At 42.6% G+C, this 19632-nt stretch overlaps 2 protein-coding genes across 3 annotated transcripts in view; one reads left to right on the top strand and one right to left on the bottom strand.

The window, feature by feature from the left end:
* LOC115188750 (retinoschisin) overlaps nucleotides 1-1335 on the bottom strand; it is a 7574-nt gene extending 6239 nt beyond the window's left edge. Inside the window, exons 1-2 of one of the 2 annotated variants that reach the window (XM_029747563.1) lie at nucleotides 1018-1334; nucleotides 213-238 (exon numbers count right to left, since the gene is read on the bottom strand). In XM_029747563.1, coding sequence (XP_029603423.1) covers nucleotides 213-238; nucleotides 1018-1075 — 84 coding nt within the window. In that variant the 5' untranslated portion in view covers nucleotides 1076-1334. Of the gene's footprint in view, nucleotides 1-212; nucleotides 239-1017 lie in introns of both variants that reach the window. The other variant, XM_029747564.1, reaches the window with a different exon arrangement.
* Nucleotides 1336-2628: 1293 nt separating this feature from the next.
* The window catches only part of ppef1 (protein phosphatase, EF-hand calcium binding domain 1), a 31637-nt gene continuing 14633 nt past the window's right edge, over nucleotides 2629-19632 (top strand). The window contains 9 exon segments of the mRNA XM_029747565.1: nucleotides 2629-2712; nucleotides 4562-4745; nucleotides 8271-8398; nucleotides 8528-8588; nucleotides 11381-11550; nucleotides 13297-13411; nucleotides 17829-17875; nucleotides 17982-18148; nucleotides 19486-19522. Coding sequence (XP_029603425.1) covers nucleotides 4691-4745; nucleotides 8271-8398; nucleotides 8528-8588; nucleotides 11381-11550; nucleotides 13297-13411; nucleotides 17829-17875; nucleotides 17982-18148; nucleotides 19486-19522 — 780 coding nt within the window. The 5' untranslated portion in view covers nucleotides 2629-2712; nucleotides 4562-4690.

The raw sequence follows: 19632 nt of genomic DNA, 5'->3' as shown, positions 1-19632 counted from the left end.
ATTAGTCTCTAAGGCCAGGGCAGGGTTCTTTAGCTCAGGTCCTGGAGAACTACTTGCAGCTGGGTGTGAACTAAAGCAGGCCCACCCAGAGACTCTGCAGGACTGGAGCTGGAGAAGACCTCTGCCTTAGGTTGGAGGACATCAGTCAGTTCACACATACATTACATTATCAATATGTTTGATGATCAATCACTAGATTTGATTCCACCTACCTCCTGAGCGTGTACACGGATTAGAACTGTTGGGACAGACCCCCAGCGCAGCACAGAGACAGAACATTACATGTAAAGACAGAAACACTTTCCAACCATAACAAGTCTCTCATATTCCATACATGTACAGTCTGTCCATTCCACAGTCTGACTACTAGACCACAAATAATCCAGCACATTATCCAGTGATGCATGTAGCCTGGTGAGGGATTTGAATGTTGGGAAACTAGTCACATAACTGCTACAGTAAAACTAGAACAATCCACCTATTTATAACAGAAATACCTAAGAAAAATCACATTTGTTTCTTTCAGTATTCAATCAAACCCCAATTTTTTCCAATGTTTTATTTAACTAGGCAAGTCAGTTAAGAACAAATTCTTATTTACAATGACGGCCTACCCCGGCCAAACCCTAACCCGGACGACGCTGGGCCAATTGTGCGCCGCCCTATGGGACTCCCAATCACAGCCGGTTGTGATGCAGCCTGGAATCAAACCAGGGTCTGTAGTGAGGCCTCTAGATGCAGTGCCTTAGACTGCTGCGCCACTCGGGAGCCCAATCAACCAATATATGTTTCTTTCAGTATTCAATCCACCACCAATACGTTTCTTTCAGTATTCAATCCACCACCAATCAACCAGTATGTGAACATATTTGACAGTGTATATTAAGCCTGTACTACCATTTCAACCCACAACACTGTAGAAGCCTACACTCTGAGGTCCTGCTGTGATCAAGCTCACCATCCAGAGAGACAAAGACATAATGAGGGAAGACAAAGGCAAAGAAGAGATGAACATACCGTTAGACACAAGCAGGAGGGCCAACAGAATACACTGTCCATGGGATTCCATCTTCATGCCTACACAGTGACAGGACCACACTGAAGCACTATACTGAAGCACTATACTGTAGCCTCTCTGATAGCACCAGGGAAGGATTATGATAATCCACAGGACACTAATGGTCAGTAATACCCTTTATCTCCTCACAAAGTCCCTCCCTCATCTGTTGAGGGCCAGTTGGGAAAATGCAATGAGGATACAGTAATGCAATGTGTAATGTACCAGAGTGTGGTCCTAGTGGCTATTTGCCCTGAAGGGGCCCAGCTGCTATACCCTGTCACCCATATCATGGAGCAGAAGGTGTATTCAAGGCATTTGGGGTCATCTATTTTAGGAAATGATTTCTTTGCAGAATAAGGGGAATAGTGTGTGTGTGTGGGTTCAACGTAACAGCAACCCCCAGACTTTCTGGATAAGGTTTTCATTATTTTCCGACCAGGAAGTACCATTTTTATTTCTAAAGATAAATAGGTTCACCGATTGGTCAGATGAGTTAACGTGTCAAAACGTTTCAAAATGCTGGAACTAAAAGTGACCCAGCCAGGCGTGAACAGCACAGGTGCACGCCATAGATAAATTGCCCAAGGCTGAATTCAATCTTCATAACACCAAAGTGGGTGTCATAGGCCTATAAAAAGGTAATTGTAAATTTGAACATTTTATAAGACAATCCAAAGGAAAAACACAATGAAGGTCTTTGTTAGCAGAACAACGAAGAAACCCTTCAGAGCGCAGAAGAGAAAAAACAAGGCCTACTCTACCTTCATCTACAAGATCCGGAGAGAGGTTGGAAATAATGGGCCACATTTGTCATTAATGAGTTATTTGGTGTAAATGAATGTCACAGGGCTCGCCAACCCTATTCCTGGAGCGCTACCCTGCTGTAGGTATTTGATCCAACCTCCGTAACTAACCTGATCAAATGTATCAACCAGCTAACTGTTAGATTCGGGTGCGTTGCATTTACGTTTGGAACGGAAACCTACAAGAAAGCACTTTTTATTACAGGGTGACGGCATCCCCACCATGGACCGGTTTTTGGTGAACGAGTCTACCTGCCCACGGAGGGTGCTGGTCCGTCTGGTCGGCTCCGAGGCCGCCCGCCTGTCACGGCTCAACAGGAGGAAAGTCATCACCCAACTAGAGGTCCACACTGCCATGGCACGGCTGAGACAGGGGAGAAAATACACCAGGCAACCGGGCGCCTGAATGGTCTTATGAACACTTTGAATTTTATGTATATTTAATAAAGATGTCTTTGTTTTTACTCGTTTTGTTGTCATTCCAACAAATCAGTGCACCACTAAATGTGTAAAACAAAAAGCGCACCTGATGGTTGTATAATGAAATGTTAACGCGGTATGCGCGCCTCTAATGGCAGTCCAATTACTTCGAGGGGCGGGGAAAGGCATGACTATAATTGATGCTCTTGTCTTGTCAGGCGAGCAGATGTGCGCCAAACTCAGTCAACCATAGCCAACTCCGACGCGTGGGGAAAGCGGAAATCAAATGGACGCTTTTGTTCCTCGCGGTGCGTGACGCGTGTTGATTAGGGAAGCGTACACTATGTGCAAGACTCACATTTTGGCGTAGACTCTGCTGCGGCACAACCGGACATCTTTATCACCCCAACCGGTGTCCAGGACGAACAGGTAGGGTCCTAGATGAGCTGGGTGGTCTTGGACTTGTCGTTTACTGGCAACAGGCTGTTGGTCACTGACTCAGCTGTTGCATCCTGTGTAGGGAATTGAATTACTATATTCACCTCGGCAGATTTTACATGTGAACAGCAACAGGTGTTTGTCTCCATGCAGATCAACGGGCAAACTGCAGGATGAATTAGTTTATGCGACATGTTTAATTTAATAGAACACAATTATGTGCGTATTTTGACGGTTTTTTTCCCTACTAAAGAGCCGTTTGTCAGATGAGATGCTGCTGGGGTGTTGTAACAGAGGCTGAGAGCGAGGAGATGTTGGTTATTCATAGTTGATCCCAATGGACTTTTTGTTTCATGCTATATCAAACATGCGCCTCCATGGCAACCCGTTACTGATTTTAACCAATTCACATGTGAACATCAACAATTAGGCTTCAACTGGAGGCTTTTCAGCAGGGACAGCCTCAATTACATCTCAATTGCATACACTATGTATACAAAAGTATGTGGACACCCCTTCAAATGACTGGATTTGCCTATTTCAGCCACATCTATTGCTGATGGGTGTATTAAGTCGAGCACCCTGCCTTGCAATCTCCATAGACAAACATGGGCAGTATAATGGCCTTACTGAAGAGCTCAGTGACTTTCAACGTGGCACTGTTATAGGATGCCACCTTTCCAACAAGTCTGTTTGTCGCATTTCTGCCCAGCTAGAGCTTCCACAGTCAACTTTAAGTGCTGTTATTGTGAAGTGGAAACATCTAAGAGTAACAAACGGCTCAGCCATTAAGTGGTAGACCACACAAGCTCACAGAACGGGACTGCCAAGTGTTGTAGCACGTAAAAATAGTCTGTCCTCGGTTGCAACACTCACTATTGTTTCAAACTGCCTCTAGAAGCAACATCACAATAACTGTTTGTCGGGAGCTTCATGAAGTGGGTTTCCATGGCCGAGCAGCCGCACACAAGCCTAAGATCACCATGCGCAATGCCAAGTGTCAGCTGGAGCGGTGTAAAGTTCGCCGCCGTTGAACTCTAGAGCAGTGGAAACAAGTTCTCTGGGTTGATGAATCACGCTTCACCATCTGGTATTCCGATGGACAAAGCTGGGTTTGGCGGATGCCAGGAGAACGCTACCTGCCCCAATGCATAGTGCCAACTGTAAAGTTTGGTGGAGGAGGAATAATGGTCTGGGGCTGTTTTTCATGGTTCAGGCTAGGCCCCTTAGTTCCAGTGAAGGGAAATCTTAATGATACAGCATACAATGACATTTTAGATGATTCTGTGCTTCCAATTTGGTGGCTACAGTTTGGGGAAGGCCCTTTCCTGTTTCAGCATGACAATGCCCCCATGCACAAAGCGAGGTCCATATAGAAATGGTTTGTCGAGATCGGTGTGGAAGAACTTGAGCCCTGACCTCAACCTCAACGAACACATTTGGGATGAGTTGGAGCGCCGACTGCGAGCCAGGCCTAATAGCCCAACATCAGTGCCCGACCTCACTAATGCTCTTGTGGTTAAATGGAAGCAAGTCCCCGCAGCAATGTTCCAACATCTAGTGGAAAGCCTTCCCAGAAGAGTGGAGGCTGTTATAGCAGCAAGCGAGGACCAACTCTATATTAATGCCCATGATTTTGGTCATGTAGTGTACTTTTCGCGTCTTCTCTCATCTCCTTCTAAGGACCAATTGAAGGAGAAGGTTAGAGGGGAGGGACCGCTGGGGACCCATCCAATGGGTTTTGAGGAGAGAGGATTCAAGGAGTATGCAACTTTTCTCTCTTTCTCTCTCGCCCTCTGTCTGCCTGTCTGACTCTCTCCCTCTCTGTTTCCATTCACAGACATACTGCCTTGCCCCTAACAGAATGGCCACAGACATAATATTACATGATACAGAACCCTTGGGTCACTGGCACCTGTGACTGCTGGATGTCTGTAGTGACTGCTGGACGCCTGTAGTGACTAGCATTATGGGATGTGGCACCTCCGTCACCACCAACAACAAGGGGAGGAGACTGACAACAGGTGAGACAGACTGGGGACAAGTGATGGTTTTGATTGTCTTCCCCCAGGACTCATGTAGCCTGGTCCCAGATCTGTTAAGGTTGGCATAGCAGAAAACTGTAGTTGGCAAGACAATACAAACAGATCTGGGACCAGGCTACATCTCGTAGATTGTGAATCCAGTGAATATACAGTTTGATCATAGAGCACCTTTTTGACATCTTTGAGAATTCAGTATGTTTATCATCCGGCAGCTGATCAATTAGAACTCTTGTAGTTTTCCCTCCTACTATAGTTGAATGTTTTCAAGATGTTGGTACATTTTTTGCCTTATTTCTTTACTTCTTCCTTTAGCTGACGAACTTGTTTAAATTAATTTACTCTGAAGGGATTTTCTACTTCTAATTCTCTCTTTCCTCCCTGGTGTGTTGTTAATTCTGCCTCTCTCCCTCTGAACTGTCTCACTATAAATTATTTAATTTAATTACTCCTCACTACAGACAAGACGGCCAAGAACACTTCCAGCCCTGCACTGGGTAAGAGGCCTCCTCTCACGTCACCCCTATTGCGGAGTCCTATTGGTCAACCTTACTGTATCATAGTGTCTTATTGGTCAATACCCATGGTCATCCTGTGTGTCTCTCTTTCTCTTTGCCTCTGCCTCTATCTTTGTGTTTTCTGACTCCCTCATGGCTTCATTAGTTTTCAATACTGCTAACTACCTGCAGAGGGCTGTTATTAAACAGCAATGTTATTAAACTGTTATTTTATTCAATATGGCTAACTACCTGCAGAGGGCTGTTATTAAACTGTTATTTTATTCAATATGGCTAACTACCTGCAGAGGGCTGTAGTTAAAGTGTTATTTTATTCAATATGGCTAACTACCTGCAGAGGGCTGTTATTAAACTGTTATTTTATTCAATATGGCTAACTACCTGCAGAGGGCTGTTATTAAACTGTTATTTTATTCAATATGGCTAACTACCTGCAGAGGGCTGTTATTAAACTGTTATTTTATTCAATATGGCTAACTACCTGCAGAGGGCTGTTATTAAACTGTTATTTTATTCAATATGGCTAACTACCTGCAGAGGGCTGTTATTAAAGTGTTATTTTATTCAATATGGCTAACTACCTGCAGAGGGCTGTTATTAAAGTGTTATTTTATTCAATATGGCTAACTACCTGCAGAGGGCTGTTATTAAACTGTTATTTTATTCAATATGGCTAACTACCTGCAGAGGGCTGTTATTAAACTGTTATTTTATTCAATATGGCTAACTACCTGCAGAGGGCTGTTATTAAACTGTTATTTTATTTTATACCGCTAACTACCTGCAGAGGGCTGTTATTAAACTGTTATTTTATTCAATATGGCTAACTACCTGCAGAGGGCTGTTATTAAACTGTTATTTTATTTTATACCGCTAACTACCTGCAGAGGGCTGTTATTAAAGTGTTATTTTATTTTATACTGCTAACTACCTGCAGAGGGCTGTTATTAAACTGTTATTTTATTCAATATGGCTAACTACCTGCAGAGGGCTGTTATTAAACTGTTATTTTATTCAATATGGCTAACTACCTGCAGAGGGCTGTTATTAAACTGTTATTTTATTTTATACCGCTAACTACCTGCAGAGGGCTGTTATTAAACTGTTATTTTATTCAATATGGCTAACTACCTGCAGAGGGCTGTTATTAAACTGTTATTTTATTCAATATGGCTAACTACCTGCAGAGGGCTGTTATTAAACTGTTATTTTATTCAATATGGCTAACTACCTGCAGAGGGCTGTTATTAAACTGTTATTTTATTCAATATGGCTAACTACCTGCAGAGGGCTGTTATTAAACTGTTATTTTATTCAATATGGCTAACTACCTGCAGAGGGCTGTTATTAAACTGTTATTTTATTCAATATGGCTAACTACCTGCAGAGGGCTGTTATTAAACTGTTATTTTATTTTATACCGCTAACTACCTGCAGAGGGCTGTTATTAAACTGTTATTTTATTCAATATGGCTAACTACCTGCAGAGGGCTGTTATTAAACTGTTATTTTATTCAATATGGCTAACTACCTGCAGAGGGCTGTTATTAAACTGTTATTTTATTTTATACCGCTAACTACCTGCAGAGGGCTGTTATTAAACTGTTATTTTATTCAATATGGCTAACTACCTGCAGAGGGCTGTTATTAAACTGTTATTTTATTCAATATGGCTAACTACCTGCAGAGGGCTGTTATTAAACTGTTATTTTATTCAATATGGCTAACTACCTGCAGAGGGCTGTTATTAAACTGTTATTTTATTTAATATGGCTAACTACCTGCAGAGGGCTGTTATTAAACTGTTATTTTATTCAATATGGCTAACTACCTGCAGAGGGCTGTTATTAAACTGTTATTTTATTCAATATGGCTAACTACCTGCAGAGGGCTGTTATTAAACTGTTATTTTATTTTATACCGCTAACTACCTGCAGAGGGCTGTTATTAAACTGTTATTTTATTCAATATGGCTAACTACCTGCAGAGGGCTGTTATTAAACTGTTATTTTATTCAATATGGCTAACTACCTGCAGAGGGCTGTTATTAAACTGTTATTTTATTTTATACCGCTAACTACCTGCAGAGGGCTGTTATTAAACTGTTATTTTATTCAATATGGCTAACTACCTGCAGAGGGCTGTTATTAAACTGTTATTTTATTTTATACCGCTAACTACCTGCAGAGGGCTGTTATTAAAGTGTTATTTTATTTTATACTGCTAACTACCTGCAGAGGGCTGTTATTAAACTGTTATTTTATTCAATATGGCTAACTACCTGCAGAGGGCTGTTATTAAACTGTTATTTTATTCAATATGGCTAACTACCTGCAGAGGGCTGTTATTAAACTGTTATTTTATTTTATACCGCTAACTACCTGCAGAGGGCTGTTATTAAACTGTTATTTTATTCAATATGGCTAACTACCTGCAGAGGGCTGTTATTAAACTGTTATTTTATTCAATATGGCTAACTACCTGCAGAGGGCTGTTATTAAACTGTTATTTTATTCAATATGGCTAACTACCTGCAGAGGGCTGTTATTAAACTGTTATTTTATTCAATATGGCTAACTACCTGCAGAGGGCTGTTATTAAACTGTTATTTTATTCAATACCGCTAACTACCTGCAGAGGGCTGTTATTAAACTGTTATTTTATTCAATATGGCTAACTACCTGCAGAGGGCTGTTATTAAACTGTTATTTTATTTTATACCGCTAACTACCTGCAGAGGGCTGTTATTAAACTGTTATTTTATTCAATATGGCTAACTACCTGCAGAGGGCTGTTATTAAACTGTTATTTTATTCAATATGGCTAACTACCTGCAGAGGGCTGTTATTAAACTGTTATTTTATTTTATACCGCTAACTACCTGCAGAGGGCTGTTATTAAACTGTTATTTTATTTTATACCGCTAACTACCTGCAGAGGGCTGTTATTAAAGTGTTATTTTATCCCGTCTTCCATCTCCTCCTCTCAGCTATGAAGGCAGCCATCCTGATCCAGCGCTGGTACAGACGCTACATGGCCAGGTTAGAGATGAGACAGAGATACACCTGGAACATCTTCCAGTCTATAGAGTATGCTGGGGAGCAGAACCAGCTACAGGTAATGGAGAAGAACCCAGGGGGTTTAACTGAGACCTGTAGAGGCCTCGGCTTTAGCCCAGCAGGCCAACACAGTCTGTTAGTCAGTTGTATTCCATATGACCAAGTACTATGTTTGAATCTTCCTCAGCTCTCCAGTTTCTTCAGTTTCATGCTGGACAACGTCACTCAACTCAATGGGAATGGCCCAGGTAACTAACATTTTCTTATAAATGTTTTCAGGAAAATTGTTGGACTGTCAGTTCCTAGCACAAAAAAATGGAATGCCCATAATTATTTATAGACTGAACAAAAAACGTCCCGATCCATTAATAGCCTATGCCTAAAACATATTATGGTGAAGATGTTGCTTAGCAACCGCATCCGCATGCATTTGTGTTTTTCTCTGTTGTAGTAATGTGGGATATTGTGTTCTTGTGACTGCTGCTGCTACAGCTGGGGCCTGCCTGTACACGTACAGACCAACACGTTGCTGCAGATAATTAGCCAGGCCCTTTACTGTTGAAGACAACAGGAGACGATGCTCAGACCATCTGCCTATCTTTACAATATTAATTACAGTATAGGGGATCTCTGTGGTTTTGATCAGAGTAATATGATAAACTGACTGGTTGTTTAGAGACGTGCTCTGAAGACGGAAGCGACCACTCCCCAGATAGGGTCTGAGAGAGGTGTGGCTGCTGTCCTCTTCAATAACAACATGTGGTTATGATGTCCTGCCTGTTTGTCTGCATAAAGGAGTGTCTATGGCTGGACATTAACCTACTATAGCAGGCTATTCCACAGAGATGCCCTGAACATGTACAAATGTGTTTGACATCCTGTTTTAGTGTGTTAATAAAGTTATATTCAGTTTGATTCTACTCTATTTAGAGTTGTAAAATTCCGGTAACCTACCTAAAATTCCCAGGTTTTCCAGAAATCCCGGTTGGAAGATTCCAGGAATCAGGAGGCAGTAAGCAGGAATACCAGGGGATTTGGGGAAAGTTACTGGAATTTTTAAACCCCACAACTCTATTCTATTAACCCTGTGTGTTCTATTCTATTAACCCTGTGTGTTCTATTCTATTAACCCTGTGTGTTCTATTCTATTAACCCTGTGTGTTCTATTCTATTAACCCTGTGTGTTCTATTCTATTAACCCTGTGTGTTCTATTCTATCAACCCTGTGTGTTCTATTCTATTAACCCTGTGTGTTCTATTCTATTAACCCTGTGTGTTCTATTCTATTAAACCTGTGTGTTCTATTCTATTAACCCTGTGTGTTCTATTCTATCAACCCTGTGTGTTCTATTCTATTAACCCTGTGTGTTCTATTCTATCAACCCTGTGTGTTCTATTCTATTAACCCTGTGTGTTCTATTCTATTAACCCTGTGTGTTCTATTCTATCAACCCTGTGTGTTCTATTCTATTAACCCTGTGTGTTCTATTCTATTAACCCTGTGTGTTCTATTCTATTAACCCTGTGTGTTCTATTCTATTAACCCTGTGTGTTCTATTCTATTAACCCTGTGTGTTCTATTCTATTAACCCTGTGTGTTCTAATCTATTAACCCTGTGTGTTCTATTCTATTAACCCTGTGTGTTCTATTCTATTAACCCTGTGTGTTCTATTCTATTAACCCTGTGTGTTCTGTTCTATTAACCCTGTGTGTTCTATTCTATTAACCCTGTGTGTTCTATTCTATTAACCCTGTGTGTTCTATTCTATTAACCCTGTGTGTTCTATTCTATTACCCTGTGTGTTCTATTCTATTAACCCTGTGTGTTCTATTCTATCAACCCTGTGTGTTCTATTCTATTAACCCTGTGTGTTCTATTCTATTAACCCTGTGTGTTCTATTCTATCAACCCTGTGTGTTCTATTCTATTAACCCTGTGTGTTCTATTCTATTAACCCTGTGTGTTCTATTCTATTAACCCTGTGTGTTCTATTCTATTAACCCTGTGTGTTCTATTCTATTAACCCTGTGTGTTCTATTCTATTAACCCTGTGTGTTCTATTCTATAACCCTGTGTGTTCTATTCTATTAACCCTGTGTGTTCTATTCTATTAACCCTGTGTGTTCTATTCTATTAACCCTGTGTGTTCTATTCTATTAACCCTGTGTGTTCTATTCTATTAACCCTGTGTGTTCTATTCTATTAACCCTGTGTGTTCTATTCTATTAACCCTGTGTGTTCTATTCTATTAACCCTGTGTGTTCTATTCTATTAACCCTGTGTGTTCTATCTATTAACCCTGTGTGTTCTATTCTATTAACCCTGTGTGTTCTATTCTATTAACCCTGTGTGTTCTATTCTATTAACCCTGTGTGTTCTATTCTATTAACCCTGTGTGTTCTATTCTATTAACCCTGTGTGTTCTATTCTATTAACCCTGTGTGTTCTATTCTATTAACCCTGTGTGTTCTATTCTATTAACCCTGTGTGTTCTATTCTATTAACCCTGTGTGTTCTATTCTATAACCCTGTGTGTTCTATTCTATTAACCCTGTGTGTTCTATTCTATTAACCCTGTGTGTTCTATTCTATCAACCCTGTGTGTTCTATTCTATCAACCCTGTGTGTTCTATTCTATCAACCCTGTGTGTTCTATTCTATTAACCCTGTGTGTTCTATTCTATTAACCCTGTGTGTTCTATTCTATTAACCCTGTGTGTTCTATTCTATTAACCCTGTGTGTTCTATTCTATTAACCCTGTGTGTTCTATTCTATTAACCCTGTGTGTTCTATTCTATCAACCCTGTGTGTTCTATTCTATCAACCCTGTGTGTTCTATTCTATTAACCCTGTGTGTTCTATTCTATTACCCTGTGTGTTCTATTCTATTAACCCTGTGTGTTCTATTCTATTAACCCTGTGTGTTCTATTCTATTAACCCTGTGTGTTCTATTCTATTAACCCTGTGTGTTCTATTCTATTAACCCTGTGTGTTCTATTCTATTAACCCTGTGTGTTCCATCCTCCATGTTGTCAGATCTGATCTCCCACCTGCTGGACCCAGTGGTTGACCCGTGGTCAGACAGAGAGAGACAGACCATGTATGAACAGATCACTGTTCCTGAGTCCTACAGCGGTCCTCACCTCACCTTCCCCCTCACTGTCTCTCACACCAACGCCCTGCTCTCTGCATTCAAAGAACAACAGGTACCGGACCATTCAATTCAAACTTTATTTTTCCCACTGTGTGCTACAGGACCAGTATTCTTAAAGCGTTTCAGAGTAGTAGTGCTGGTCTAGGATCAACTTCACTGTGTCCATATAATCATACTCATTATGATCTAAAAGGCAAAAACTGATCCTAGATCAGGACTGCTTTCTGAACATGTGCCCAGGGAGTACAGGAGCTGTTGTGGACAGTATGGCAGTGTCATGATGTTGCCCTCTCTCTGGGTACAGAGAACACAGTTGAACCCCCTCCCTTTGCCCTCTGGGTTTTCAATGCACCATCCCCCTACCTACCTCCCCCCACCCAGGCTGTGGTGAGAGGGGTTGTAAAATTCCAAAGGAGAATGTCCGGCCTCATGGCCCAGTTTTGAGACGGAGAGGGGTTTCATAGAGAGACAAAGGAATTCTTCCAACTCACAGAATTAGGGAACCGAACGACATTTATGTTCTGGAGAAGGTATAAAAGATCGGAGAATCCAGCTACGAACTGGTCCGCTTGGTACAATTTTGTGATACTCATTAGAGACAATATTGCCATATTACCATACTAAGGTTTATATAATAGCCTCAGCTATGGGACTTGCATCTAAATGGTTGTATACAATGATTTAATAAGATTAAAGCTATTTGGAATATGTTGAGAGGCTATGTACTGATGTTAATGTGATAGAATTGTATTTCTGTTCAAAGCTTAACTCAGTCATCGGCACGCCCCCAGGGACACAGACAGGACAAGGCGTTATGTGACAGCCTGTTCTATGTTCAAGTATAAAACCCCCACCTAGAAGTTCTTTCACTAGACCAGCTTACCTCAGAAGAGAGAGCCAAGGTTTGACCATGCATTCGTCTACTAAAGTTTAACCATACCACGTGGTTAACTTTTAGACTATCGATACCGACAGAATAATAACAAGTCTTTGATATTAATTAATTGTCTGCAGCATAAATATGTCATCGAACGCGAAGACCGACGAAACATCCATTCTATAACGACATTAATGAATGTCGCTTTGAAATATCCATTCTAACCGAGAGAGAGAGAACGCGGACAAAAACTCTCCAACAGGATCCTGACGACACACTGAGCGTAAATATATATTGATTGCAATTGTTCCCGAATGAGTGAGCGTTCATGTGCAAAGGATTAGCATATCAATTGTTAATATTTATCAACTCTGTAGGGTCTTCTCAGCTGACCCCCCCTTGTTTGTTTAAACAAGCCGCCATGCCGGTTTAGCCCACTAGGGAAAATTACTCTACCAATTCTTTGACGATAACTACTGTTTGTATGCTTTCTGTGAATTACTTTGTTTAGTAAATACATTATTTTAAGACAGTTGATGTATGGATGACTTAGTGAAGACTGGGTTCGTGCAGATACAACAATTTACGACGTTTGGAATGAGACTGACGCAAGGTAAAATACACCATTTAAACCAGAAGATAATCGGTCAGATACTATAATATAATATATAATGTTATAATATAGGAAAGTTATATTAGGAAAATTATAACTTTGTAATCTGAATATTTTCCTTGGTGCCCCGATCTCCTAGTTAATTACAGTTAAACGATGAATCAGTTTAATCGCGTAATAATAATTACAGGGAGTTATTTTGATAAACATGTCTTCAGTTTAATGGTGCTCAAAGACACGACAACAGCTTCATGAATAATAACAGATCAATAACCTATAGTCCTACCTGATGGTTCCTCTTCTTTCAGCCTCTCCATGGCAGATACATGCTGCAGTTGTTACACCAGACTAAGAAGCTCCTGAAACAGATGCCAAACATCATTCACCTGTCCACACCCTACGCCAAGGAGATCACAATATGTGGTAGGTTGTTGTTCATTTTTATTGATTGGATTGATATAGCGCTTTTCCAGATGATCAAAGCACTTTACACTGTATGAGGGAAACTAATCCACCACCCCAATATTGTTTTCAGTACTGCTAACTATGTTGTCCAATATTTGACCATGTACTGTCTTGTACTTGTTGGTTAATTTCATTTAAAGGCCTTTAGTTTTTTGGGGGGAGACGTGAGTGTCCAGATGTCAAGTTGACTATCTAGTGCACAACACTATCTAGGACACAAGACTGACTATCTAGTACACAATAACACAAGGCTGACTGTCTGGTACACAATAACACAAGACTGACTGTCTGGTACACAAGACTGACTGTCTGGTACACAAGACTGACTGTCTGGTACACAATAACACAAGACTGACTGTCTAGGACACAAGACTGACTATCTAGTACACAATAACACAACACTGACTATATAAACTCAGCAAAAAAATAAATGTCGCTTTTTCAGGACCCTGTCGTTCAAAAATAATTCATAAAAATCCAAATAACTTCACAGATCTTCATTGTAAAGGGTTTAAACACTGTTTCCGATGCTTGTTCAATGAACCATAAACAATTAATGAACATGCACCTGTGGAACGGTCGTTAAGACACTAACAGCTTACAGGCGGTAGGCAATTAAGGTCACAGTTATGAAAACTTAAGACACTAAAGAGGCCTTTCTACTGACTCTGAAAAACACCAAAAGAAAGATGCATAGGGTCCCTGCTCATCTGCGTGAATGCGCCTTAGGCATGCTGCAAGGAGGCATGAGGACTGCAGATGTGGCCAGGGCCATAAATTACAATGTCCGTACTGTGAGACGCCTAAGACAGCGCTACAGGGAGACAGGACGGACAACTGATTGTCCTCGCAGTGGCAGACCACGTGTAACAACACCTGCACAGGATCGGTACATCCGAACATCACACCTGCGGGACAGGTACAGGATGGCAACAACAACTGCCCGAGTTACACCAGGAACGTGCAATCCCTCCATCAGTACTCAGACTGTCCGCAATAGGCTGAGAGATGCTGGACTGAGGGCTTGTAGGCCTGTTGTAAGGCAGGTCCTCACCAGACATCACCGGCAACAACGTCGCCTATGGGCACAAACCCACCGTCGCTGGAACAGACAGGACTGGCAAAAAGTGCTCTTCACTGACGAGTCGCGGTTTTGTCTCACCAGGGGTGATGGTCGAATTCGCATTTATCGTCAAAGGAATGAGTGTTACACCGAGGCCTGTACTCTGGAGCGGGATCGATTTGGAGGTGGAGGGTCCGTCATGGTCTGGGGCGGTGTGTCACAGCATCATCGGACTGAGCTTGTTGTCATTGCAGGCAATCGCAACGCTGTGCGTTACAGGGAAGACATCCTCCTCCCTCATGTGGTACCCTTCCTGCAGGCTCATCCTGACATGACCCTCCAGCATGACAATGCCACCAGCCATACTGCTCGTTCTGTGCGTGATTTCCTGCAAGACAGGAATGTCAGTGTTCTGCCATTGCCAGCGAAGAGCCCGGATCTCAATCCCTTTGAGCACGTCTGGGACCTGTTGGATCGGAGGGTGAGGGCTAGGGCCATTTCCCCCAGAAATGTCTGGGAACTTACAGGTGCCTTGGTGGAAGAGTGGGGTAACATCTCACAGCAAGAACTGGCAAATCTGGTGCAGTCCATGAGGAGGAGATGCACTGCAGTACTTAATGCAGCTGGTGGCCACACCAGATACTGACTTTTGATTTTGACCCCCCTTTTGTTCAGGGACACATTATTCAATTTCTGTTAGTCACATGTCTGTGGAACTTGTTCAGTTTATGTCTCAGTTGTTGAATCTTGTTATGTTCATACAAATATTTACACATGTTAAGTTGAAAATGAACACAGTTGACAGTGAGAGGACGTTTATTTTTTGTTGTTGCTGAGTTTAGTACACAATAACACAACACTGACTATCTAGTACACAATAACACAACACTGACTATCTAGTACACAATAACACTAGACTGACTATCTAGTACACAATAACACAACACTGACTATATAAACTCAGCAAAAAAATAAATGTCGCTTTTTCAGGACCCTGTCTTTCAAAAATAATTCATAAAAATCCAAATAACTTCACAGATCTTCATTGTAAAGGGTTTAAACACTGTTTCCGATGCTTGTTCAATGAACCATAAACAATTAATGAACATGCACCTGTGGAACGGTCGTTAAGACACTAACAGCTTACAGGCGGTAGGCAATTAAAGTCACAGTTATGAAAACTTAAGACACTAAAGAGACCTTTCTACTGACTCTGAAAAACACCAAAAGAAAGGTGCCCAGGGTCCCTGCTCATTTGCATGAATGTGCCTTAGGCATGCTGCAAGGAGGCATGAGGACTACAGATGTGACCAGGGCAATAAATTGCAATGTCCGTACTGTGAGACGCCTAAGACAGCGCTACAAGGAGACAGGACGGACAGCTGATTGTCCTCGCAGTGGCAGACCATGTGTAACAACACCTGCACAGGATCGGTACATCCGAACATCACACCTGCGGGACAGGTACAGGATGGCAACAACAACTGCCCGAGTTACACCAGGAACGTGCAATCCCTCCATCAGTACTCAGACTGTCCGCAATAGGCTGAGAGAGGCTGGACTGAGGGCTTGTAGGCCTGTTGTAAGGCAGGTCCTCACCAGACATCACCGGCAACAACGTCGCCTATGGGCACAAACCCACCGTCGCTGGAACAGACAGGACTGGCAAAAAGTGCTCTTCCCTGACGAGTCGCGGTTTTGTCTCACCAGGGGTGATGGTCGAATTCGTGTTTATCGTCGAAGAAATGAGCGTTACACCGAGGCCTGTACTCTGGAGCAGGATCGATTTGGAGGTGGAGGGTCAGTCATGGTCTGGGGCGGTGTGTCACAGCATCATCGGACTGAGCTTGTTGTCATTGCAGGCAATCTCAACACTGTGCGTTACAGGGAAGACATCCTCCTCCCTCATGTGGTACCCTTCCTGCAGGCTCATCCTGACATGACCCTCCAGCATGACAATGCCACCAGCCATACTGCTCGTTCTGTGCGTGATTTCCTGCAAGACAGGAATGTCAGTGTTCTGCCATGGCCAGCGAAGAGCCCGGATCTCAATCCCATTGAGCACGTCTGGGACCTGTTGGATCGGAGGGTGAGGGCTAGGGCCATTCCCCCCCAGAAATGTCCGGGAACTTGCAGGTGCCCTGGTGGAAGAGTGGGGTAACATCTCACAGCAAGAACTGGCAAATCTGGTGCAGTCCATGAGGAGGAGATGCACTGCAGTACTTAATGCAGCTGGTGGCCACACCAGATACTGACTGTTACTTTTGATTTTGAGCCCCCCTTTGTTCAGGGACACATTATTCAATTTCTGTTAATCACATGTCTGTGGAACTTGTTCAGTTTATGTCTCAGTTGTTGAACCTTGTTATGTTCATACAAATATTTACACATGTTAAGTTGAAAATGAACACAGTTGACAGTGAGAGGACGTTTCTTTTTTGTTGTTGCTGAGTTTAGGACACAATAACAACACTGACTGTCTAGTACACAACACTGACTGTCTAATACACAATAACACAACACTGACTGTCTAGTACACAACACTGACTGTCTAATACACAATAACACAACACTGACTATCTAGGACACAAGACTGACTATCTAGTACACAACACTGACTATCTAGTACACAATAACACAACACTGACTATCTAGTACACAATAACACAACACTGACTATCTAGTACACAACAAGACTTACTATGTAGTACACAACACTGACTATGTAGTACACAACACTGACTATCTAGGACACAATAACACAAGACTGACTATCTAGTACACAACACTGACTATCTAGGACACAATAACACAACACTGACTATCTAGGACACAACACTGACTATCTAGGACACAACACTGACTATCTAGGACACAATAACACAAGACTGACTATCTAGTACACAACACTGACTATCTAGGACACAATAACACAACACTGACTATCTAGGACACAACACTGACTATCTAGTACATAACACTGACTATCTAGGACATAACAGCCCCTCAGCTCCCAAAATAGAGCTCTTTCTGCCGGTTGTTTATATACATAATGAAAAGACTTTGTTTCACCTCAATGGCGTCCTTCCCTGTAGTCAGAGACGCATCTCATCAAACTCAAGAATCCTTGAGACGAATGTTAAACACACACACAGAACATTAATGTCGGAGAGAATGTTAATTAACTGTTGATTAACTCAGTTAACCAATGAACCCAGTCATTTTGGTTTCATATGCCATGGATGGTCTAATTTCTAGGAGGAAATGTGTCTACTACCTTTAAAATCTTCTAATGCTTGTCATTTCCTTCAGGAGATTTACATGGCCGACTAGATGACTTGCTGCTCATATTCTACAAGGTTAGGCTCTTGACATGATACTGTACATGCCATAGTATACTTGTGACACTACATGAAGAGAAACAACGGCCTACTTTTTCCATAATAATTATTCCATGTCTTTCAGAACGGCCTCCCCTCGGCAGAGACGCCGTACGTGTTCAACGGAGACTTTGTGGACCGAGGGAAGAAGTCTGTGGAGATCATCATCCTGCTGTTTGCCTACCTGCTCCTCTACCCTGACCACATGACCCTGAACAGAGGCAACCACGAGGACCACATCATGAACCTCCGGTAGTTACACACACAGACCACATGACCCTGAACAGAGGCGACCACGAGGACCACATCATGAACCTCCGGTAGTTACACACACAGACCACATGACCCTGAACAGAGGCGACCACGAGGACCACATCATGAACCTCCGGTAGTTACACACACAGACCACATGACCCTGAACAGAGGCGACCACGAGGACCACATCATGAACCTCCGGTAGTTACACACACAGACCACATGACCCTGAACAGAGGCGACCACGAGGACCACATCATGAACCTCCGGTAGTTACACACACAGACCACATGACCCTGAACAGAGGCGACCACGAGGACCACATCATGAACCTCCGGTAGTTACACACACAGACCACATGACCCTGAACAGAGGCGACCACGAGGACCACATCATGAACCTCCGGTAGTTACACACACAGACCACATGACCCTGAACAGAGGCGACCACGAGGACCACATCATGAACCTCCGGTAGTTACACACACAGACCACATGACCCTGAACAGAGGCGACCACGAGGACCACATCATGAACCTCCGGTAGTTACACACACAGACCACATGACCCTGAACAGAGGCGACCACGAGGACCACATCATGAACCTCCGGTAGTTACACACACAGACCACATGACCCTGAACAGAGGCGACCACGAGGACCACATCATGAACCTCCGGTAGTTACACACACAGACCACATGACCCTGAACAGAGGCGACCACGAGGACCACATCATGAACCTCCGGTAGTTACACACACAGACCACATGACCCTGAACAGAGGCGACCACGAGGACCACATCATGAACCTCCGGTAGTTACACACACAGACCACATGACCCTGAACAGAGGCGACCACGAGGACCACATCATGAACCTCCGGTAGTTACACACACAGACCACATGACCCTGAACAGAGGCGACCACGAGGACCACATCATGAACCTCCGGTAGTTACACACACAGACCACATGACCCTGAACAGAGGCGACCACGAGGACCACATCATGAACCTCCGGTAGTTACACACACAGACCACATGACCCTGAACAGAGGCGACCACGAGGACCACATCATGAACCAGACAGAGAAACATGTTAGCATTTTCATTCTAATTGGTCCTCGACAACCCCCAGCTGTTTCACATATCTATTCAATTCTAGTACAAGCACACCTGTACAATGCTTCAGATACAAAATCCCCAAACTTTATTTCAGTTTTTTTATATACAAGACAACAAATGTTGCTTGGAACTGTCCTTTGTTGCACATAAGAACATGCATGACAAGCACAACATTGCAGTATATAAACACTGCTCTGTTTTCTGTTTTTCAGATATGGATTCACTAAAGAAGTTATGCAGAAGTACAAGGTAAAGTCCCCTTCACTGTTCACACAGGACCTATGTAGTTGTTCTCACCGCCATCTAGTGGCAGCTTCTTATCATGACCACTCTGCAGACGTACATCTCTCTCTCTCTCT

The sequence above is a fragment of the Salmo trutta genome, unplaced genomic scaffold (genome assembly GCF_901001165.1).
Source record: "Salmo trutta unplaced genomic scaffold, fSalTru1.1, whole genome shotgun sequence".
Classification (NCBI taxonomy): Eukaryota; Metazoa; Chordata; class Actinopteri; order Salmoniformes; family Salmonidae; genus Salmo; species Salmo trutta.
Note: the sequence above shows the minus strand (reverse complement) of the source record. Positions and strands in the feature narration are given on the sequence as shown.